Below are 8897 nucleotides of genomic sequence, written 5' to 3'. Positions count from 1 at the left end.
CCAACATATAGGGAAGATGTTTGTGTGTCAATATCTGTCATATTCTTCCAAACTTTGACGAATGGTTACTTATTGAAATTCGAACATTGTACAGCAATTCTTTTATACAAAGTCCGACGATTATGTCTATTTCGGAGATTGTACAGTAAAGGGGTACAATGCTAGAAGTGGAACAAGAGTTTCCGTACAATGTTAGGATTTTTATGATTGAATGTTTACATATATAAGTTTATAAATAAAATAAAATAAGTAGAATATGTTTTTAATGTACGGCTATTTTGAAGCAGCATAATTTAATTTTCACACTGCGCGTTTCATATAACTTTATACACTTTTCAGAATAATGTATAATAAAAAACTACGTTGTGTAAAATGGGTGTTCATTACCTACAAAATATGTAAGCAAAATAACATTTCTCACTTTCCAGTTTGTACGAAAAAACGACTGAGATGTAAATTTGCTTTTGTAAAAGTTTTGTCTTTATGTTATGCTATGCTTCAACAATACTATATTACAATCCTTTGAGTAAGAATTAATATCCTTCTGCATATTTGACAAAATATAAATATTACTATGTAATATTAAATTTTTGCTTTGAAATGTATTCAAAACTGCTTTGTAGCTTATTTGCAATACAAACAAGTGAAAAGCTTTTTGTTAAAGAACAGGTTTTTTAAAACCTTTTTCTCTGATTGTACACTGCCTCGCAAAATAACCAGACACCCGTGAATTTCAAAACTTTTCTCCTTTTAGTTTAGTTTAATTGGCATGTATAATAGTACAACTATAAAACTGTATTTATAAAAATATAATTTATCCTTTAATTATTTATTTTTTAAGAATTTGTCATTTTTTGTGACTGAAAAGCAAATTTTTGTTAAGGTGCTACCGATACATCGAATATTTACTTATATAATAATGCTTGTTAAATTGATTGTATTCCTTTGTGTATTGTTGCCTGCTTTTTCAGGAAAGAAAATTGTTTAAATAACGAAGAATAATTTAAAATGAGGCTGATCAAGTAACGCCAGCTGTTGTTTTGCATAATGAAAGGTATTAATCTAAGTAGATAAGGAAGCGGGGTCCTGAATCACTTTGGTAACCTGTCCATCAGGGTCTCCGATGCGAAGGTATCGATGCCATGATTTGACCTTGGGGGTGTACAAGAAGTACAAGAAGTGATCGACAATGACCAGAGGGTTGTAAGAACTGGTCGCTTATCGCTTGATCTCTTCTTCTTCTCTCCCGAAGAAGTGATCGACAATGACCAGAGGGTCGTAAGAACTAGTCGCTTATCTCTAGATCTCTTCTTCTCAGCCGAAGAATTGTCACCTACGTTACCTGTATGTTTTTACACTTGTCTCTTCTTTGTCTTACCTGTCCTGAAGAAGTAAAAGAATCGGTCGACAATGACCAGAGGGGGTGTCTTTGAGTGGACCACCTTGTATGTCGAGTGCAAAACTCATCGCTTATCGCTTCATCTCCTCTTCTTTTCGTTAAATTTGTACAGGGTGATCGAAAAAATAAATTTTGTATTGAGACTTGGAAATATTTTAGGTGTTGTTGCGTCAAAATTTTTTTTGTGTACGATGCTTAGATATATCTGTATAGCCTGCCTAGCCTAGCCTGCCTAGTCTTTACTTTTGAAACTTGTAGGAAAAGGAAAAATAACTATGTATCACATAAATGCTTTATTGTGTATATATATATTTTAATGATATATGTGGGTAGATGTAAATAAAACAATATTGGATTGATACTATAAATTTTATTTGTTTTGAAACAAGTTATTTATTTTAAATAAATGTATCCAGCAAAATTTTGTCAGTAATCAAGATGTGTCTTGAGGTGTACATGCTAGACGAGTTTTATTCAAGGCTCTCAACTTTTAACAATTGGAAGGGGAATAAATCTGAAATAGAGTTAGCTGCTTGTGGATTTTACTTTCTCCAAGTGGAAGATATAGTAAAGTGTTTCAAGTGTGGCGTAGAGATTTACAAATGGGAATCAAATGACAATATAATCGAAGATCACAAAAAATTTAGTCCCGATTGTGCCTTTGTAGAAAGAGTTTATCCCATTTTTCAGAGAATCAACGACAACAACAAATAAATTGTGAGTGAGAACAATAAATATGCCTGTTCCTGTGAAACATAAATGTCCAAAGTGTGGGGGTGACACTGAAGAACGAAATGACCTGTGTATAAATTGTGAATTGGAAGAGGTGTACAAGGAAGAGAGTGGTGCTAAAAATATACCTAGTAGAATGTATGTAAAGAGACAGAGACCGCAAAAATAATGTAATCGCATGATAAAAAATTAGAATAATAAAATAGCTGTAAATATAACATAAAGCTCATTTTTATTTTGCCCTTTGAATATGCCTGTACCTGTGACATATAAATGTACAAAGTGTGGTGGTGAAACTGAGATTCCAAATACACTTTGTGTAAATTGTTACTTAAAAAGTATATTTAGACAATTTGGTGGTGACAAAAATAACCCAAGTCATCTATTTATCCAAAAATAAGTATGCCTGTACCAGTAAAGTATAAATGTCCAAAGTGTGGTGGGGAGACTGAAATATCTAATAGGAATTGTATAAACTGTGACTACATAGAATATTTGAGATCCAGATCTGGTGCTAAAAATATACCAAGTAGTATGTTTGGTGAAATGTGAGGTCAGTTGTCTGAAGAAGAGAAAAAATATATAAAGACTTATATTTAGAATAACTATGTATTAATTTGTAAATCGTCTACGAGTACGCTACCAATATGTTAAACGCTGTCATTAATAAATTACCTTTCGAAATGCACATCCCTGGAGGTTATAGGTTTTGTGGACCCGGCACCAAATTACAGAAACGACTAGCACGAGGAGATAGGGGAATAAATGGATTAGACGAGGCGTGTCGTGAACATGATATTGCATATTCTCAAAATAAAGATCTATCCGAACGACATAAGGCTGATAAGATTCTAGGTGAAAAAGCTCTTGAACAGTTTCGATCGAAAAATACAGCATTTTCTGAAAAATTGGCAGCACTTGGTGTAGCTGGTGCAATGAAAGCAAAAGTGAAATTAGGTATGGGTCTAGGTTCTACTAAATATAAAGCTGTAACAAAAAGTTGTAATAAAGAATTGAACAAAGCTAAAAATAATTTAGAAAAACTAACTGAAAATATAGACCATTGTACTTTATTACTCCAAGGATTAACTATTTCCAAATCAAGTAAACGCAAACAAAATGTAAAAAAAAATAAACAAAAAATACAACAAAAGCTTTTAAATCATAAAAGAGCAAAACAATTAGAAAATAATATGGATGTGGACATTACAGATGATTTTGTTGATGATGATGATGACCTTCTTTCCAAAAGAAGAGAAAAACGAAAAATAATTGATGACAATGTAGTTGGTGTCAAAAAAGCAAAAATCAACTTAAATTACTTATTAAACAATACCCAAAAAAGAAAACGAGACATAAACAATGAAGATGAGGATGATGATGATCCAGTTAAGAAAAAAGTTAAGATATAATAAGTAAATTGTATTAAATTAAAAAATATAATGAAAAAATATGTAGATACTATCTATATATATACGCACATATACCAATAACTAATTCAGTCTGATCTGTATCGTTGTTAATAAGCTGTGTGTTAACAGTTCAACAGCGAAAAAAAGTAAAGATAACAGTGAAATGGGAGTTAAGAGTTGTGTTGTTGAATTCCATAGTAAGCAAAGAGACAATGCCAGGACAAGACTCTTCACGAGAGAATTTAGTAGGTATCGGCAAAGAGATGAGGGTGTTCAAGCACAACAACTAGGGAGGCTTAACCATTTAGAACCCCATAGAGATGCCGATTACCCATTGGGAAGGAGACCGCTACCATTTCCAATCGAAGGAATCAACCACGTTCGAAGACAGTAATTTTAAAATTTTTTTATGTAATTAATAATAATTAATATATGCTACATTTTCTATTGTCGTTTTTTTTTTTAATAAAGACTTGTTGTTGTGTGTATTATGGGTAGTTGGTTGGAAACAGTCAAGATGGTTGGTAATAAGAAAAAGACAAGAAACAGCACTAAAAGAAAGGTCACATCCTCCTCCTCATCTTCTAAAAGAAAAATTTCAAAGCAAAAGTCATTTAGTTTATTGAGAGTAATTCGAGACATTAGAAAGAAACTATTGGAAAGCAAACCAAGAACGTTAAGGGAAGCTATTCAACAAGCATTACGAATTGTGAAATCCTACAAAAACATTAAAAAACCACGTGGTCGAGTAATCCAAGTTCCAAAAACTGGGGGTATATTACCTCTAATACCGATCTTTGCTGGGTTGAGCGCATTGGGCACTATTGCTGGGGGTACATCAGCTATCGTTAAAACTATTAACGAAGCAAAAGCAGCTAAAGAAGATTTACTCGAAAAACAACGTCATAATCGTAAAATGGAAGCACTGGCAATTGGAAAAGGTTTATACTTGAAACCATATAAAAGTGGAATGGGTATTTTTTTATGAATAAGAAAATGGATCAAATAAAAATTCCAAAACATGCTTTGACAAATGTAGAGTTACAAAAATATGCAAAATTAATGAAAATCCCACATTTTAGAGGTGTAATGATGAGAAATGGGTTTCCGAAAAAAATTTGGCAACATGAGAGTGGAATTATTAATTTAGACAATAAAGACGGTCCTGGAACTCATTGGACAGCTTACAAGAAGAATAAATCCAAAGTCGTATATTTTGATAGTTTTGGTAATCTGAGACCACCGTTGGAAGCTATATCATACTTTAATTCAAATGGTTATTCTCAAATTGTTTATAATCATAAAATTTATCAAACTTATAACACTGTAAATTGTGGACAATTGTGTTTAGATTTTTTAAATAAATACCCTTTTTAAAAGAATATTCTTTTATTTACTCTATGATTATCGTTTGAACATGTCGTACACTTTTGTGTTATCTGGAAGAGAATCGGTGTTATCAACAAAAATTTACCCACCAATTATTTTAAACGAAAATGAACAGTATGTACTAGGTTTAATAGATTTCATGTCATACAATACAATTCCAAATGTAGACCAAACAAACAACAAGTTTTATATAGATGGTTACGATATAACGATTCCACATGGTTCTTATGAAGTCGAAGATCTTTCAAATTATTTAACTGAAAAAATAACTGAATTAGAATTAAAAGTAGATCAAACACCAGATAAAGATGATACAGAAATTAATAAAGGAAAGAGTCAAGAAAAAAATAATACAATTGGTAAAGGTGTGCCTAGAAAAAATCATAATATAGATCAACCTACAAGTTTGATATTGAGAATTAATAACAATACACTCAAATGTGAAATAAAAAGCAACAAAGTAATCCATTTTGAAAAACCAAATACCATTGCTCCCTTATTGGGATTTATACCAAAACGGCTCTCACCTTTAAAGACTCATGTAGCTGAGAATCCTGTGCATATCACAAAGGTTAATTCTATTTGTGTGGAATGTAATCTAATCACTAATTCATACGTCAATGAAAACCAAGGTCATATCATCCACATGTTTTAAGCTTTGAACAGGTCTTGAACAGGTCTTGAACAGGTCTTGAACAGCTTTGAACAGGTCTTGAACAGCTTTGAACAGGTCTCGAACAGGTCTCGAACAGGTCTCGAACAGGTCTTGAACAGGTCTTGAACAGGTCTTGAACAGGTCTTGAACAGGTCTCGAACAGGTCTTGAACAGCTTTCAGATTTGGTACTAGTCTAGCCCCCAATTAGACACTTATGTCAACAAGGTTATGAAAATATTTATTGTGTACAGGGTGTTAAATAAGAGTAAACTTTTTTTTAACTTTTTATTTATACTTAAAAACCCAAAGTACAGATTTGCTTCATTAGATGAACTACAGTTAAAACATTTGAACTACATTGGTTAGAGGATTATATTTAACAATACGGTCATGTATAATTATACAATAAGCAGTTGTGTTAGCTGGTATATTCTTATTAGTTTCTATTTCTATTCTCATATCGACACTTCCTGATTTAATTGATTCATTTTGTCTGCTGCAATCAATAACAAATATCGGAGCAACAGCACAGAATTGTAACATAGTAAGGCATGGATCTCCTATGGATTTGTAATAGTACGACGGTTGAAATTGTGCATACATTTCATATGCAAGGGCATAATGTCTTTTACTAAAGTTCAAGTTCAAATTGTCATACGGGTACATTTCAGAATTTAGAAATAGCTTTAAGTTTGTAAGATTACAGTGATCAAAATAGCTGTTCTCTTCTTTTATTGCATTCTTTTTGGCAGTTTGTAATGCAAACAAAACAAATCGTGGTCTCTCCAATAGACTGGTAGTTTTTACATTCCAGTTAAATTTCATTGTCTGAGGCAGTAGAGGAATTTCATGATATTCCCAGCTTCTATATGCAAGCTCCAAACTGGACCCATTTTCAATAAATTTATATAAACGTAACTTTTCTGAATCGGACACTTGAATATGAGGCATTTTCCATATTAATTTAAATATTTCCACTTTTGGTTTCAGTTCAGTTTCTACTGTAGACATTACTGCATTTAAATCAGTTGAACTTCTTATCAATACGAGTTCTTGGCGTATGTTAATAAGAATTTTTGTAAAATCTTCAAAAAATCCAAGTACAAGTTTGAGTGGAATACAAACATTAAAATTTCCTGCTTTATCAGCAACTGTTGGTGTGTCATTAATACTCCAACCTATACAGTTGTATCGATTAGATTCAGTTTGTGTGAACGAAGCATAGTTTTTCATTGTCGTTGTTATACCTAAATTTCTCACTCTATCTATTACACAGCCTCCAATTTCATATCGTATTTCATCAAATAAATGCATCAAACCATTATTAATAAAGCGCAAAGTATTGCTTTCATTCCCATCATTCGTTAAACGTCCTTCAATATACAGATAACTCTCAGAAGGTAGGGTGTATATATCTTGAGTCTGAATTGGTATTCTTATTTCATCACAATGATTAAAAGTTGCATTGGCATAGGGTAAATGACTGTGCATTTCTCGACTCACAACTGAATTGTCAACCAATACACGATCTCCAATATTTAAAATGTTAAAACTCATATTCACTCTTCTTACAAGTACACCTCAAGAAAATCCCTAGTATTCTAGTATTAATAAAAAACTTTATTCTACACCAAGTATTTCTTTTCTTTTTCCCTGTCACTGTCGTAGTTGTTGTGTTTTATTTTAAATCCTAGTGAGGTTAAAAAGACTTTGTTTTCTGTTGTCAACGGTTTGAGAGTCTGCTTGTCACTAATGTTTTTATCAACACTCTTAATATTATATACACTGTCCACACCTGGATTAAATTTGCTACAGTTGTAAATTAAAACCATTATTTATACTTTTTTTAAATGTAGTCTTAACGTAATAACTTCTCGTGTGAAATTAACAAGATTACCGTCCTGGTCAACTATTTTAATGAAAATTTCATCAATATATCTATTTGTGACAGGTAAATAAATTACCTTTTTTGGAATTTCCACAATTTTGTAACCCGGTAAGACATTTGGATAAAACATGTGGATGATATGACCTTGGTTTTCATTGACGTATGAATTAGTGATTAGATTACATTCCACACAAATAGAATTAACCTTTGTGATATGCACAGGATTCTCAGCTACATGAGTCTTTAAAGGTGAGAGCCGTTTTGGTATAAATCCCAATAAGGGAGCAATGGTATTTGGTTTTTCAAAATGGATTACTTTGTTGCTTTTTATTTCACATTTGAGTGTATTGTTATTAATTCTCAATATCAAACTTGTAGGTTGATCTATATTATGATTTTTTCTAGGCACACCTTTACCAATTGTATTATTTTTTTCTTGACTCTTTCCTTTATTAATTTCTGTATCATCTTTATCTGGTGTTTGATCTACTTTTAATTCTAATTCAGTTATTTTTTCAGTTAAATAATTTGAAAGATCTTCGACTTCATAAGAACCATGTGGAATCGTTATATCGTAACCATCTATATAAAACTTGTTGTTTGTTTGGTCTACATTTGGAATTGTATTGTATGACATGAAATCTATTAAACCTAGTACATACTGTTCATTTTCGTTTAAAATAATTGGTGGGTAAATTTTTGTTGATAACACCGATTCTCTTCCAGATAACACAAAAGTGTACGACATGTTCAAACGATAATCATAGAGTAAATAAAAGAATATTCTTTTAAAAAGGGTATTTATTTAAAAAATCTAAACACAATTGTCCACAATTTACAGTGTTATAAGTTTGATAAATTTTATGATTATAAACAATTTGAGAATAACCATTTGAATTAAAGTATGATATAGCTTCCAACGGTGGTCTCAGATTACCAAAACTATCAAAATATACGACTTTGGATTTATTCTTCTTGTAAGCTGTCCAATGAGTTCCAGGACCGTCTTTATTGTCTAAATTAATAATTCCACTCTCATGTTGCCAAATTTTTTTCGGAAACCCATTTCTCATCATTACACCTCTAAAATGTGGGATTTTCATTAATTTTGCATATTTTTGTAACTCTACATTTGTCAAAGCATGTTTTGGAATTTTTATTTGATCCATTTTCTTATTCATAAAAAAATACCCATTCCACTTTTATATGGTTTCAAGTATAAACGTTTTCCAATTGCCAGTGCTTCCATTTTACGATTATGACGTTGTTTTTCGAGTAAATCTTCTTTAGCTGCTTTTGCTTCGTTAATAGTTTTAACGATAGCTGATGTACCCCCAGCAATAGTGCCCAATGCGCTCAACCCAGCAAAGATCGGTATTAGAGGTAATATACCCCCAGTTTTTGGAACTTGGATTACTCGA

General features: G+C 31.7%; 1 protein-coding gene across 1 annotated transcript; it reads right to left on the bottom strand.

The window, feature by feature from the left end:
• Positions 1 to 5927: 5927 nt before the first annotated feature.
• Positions 5928 to 7145, bottom strand: LOC140444264 (uncharacterized). Its single transcript, XM_072536010.1, has one exon. It carries the CDS (start codon positions 7143 to 7145, stop codon positions 5928 to 5930), a length of 1218 nt encoding a protein of 405 aa, XP_072392111.1.
• Positions 7146 to 8897: the final 1752 nt, after the last annotated feature.

The sequence above is a fragment of the Diabrotica undecimpunctata genome, chromosome 6 (genome assembly GCF_040954645.1).
Source record: "Diabrotica undecimpunctata isolate CICGRU chromosome 6, icDiaUnde3, whole genome shotgun sequence".
Lineage (NCBI taxonomy): Eukaryota > Metazoa > Arthropoda > Insecta > Coleoptera > Chrysomelidae > Diabrotica > Diabrotica undecimpunctata.
This window is presented reverse-complemented; position numbering and strand designations above follow the sequence as displayed.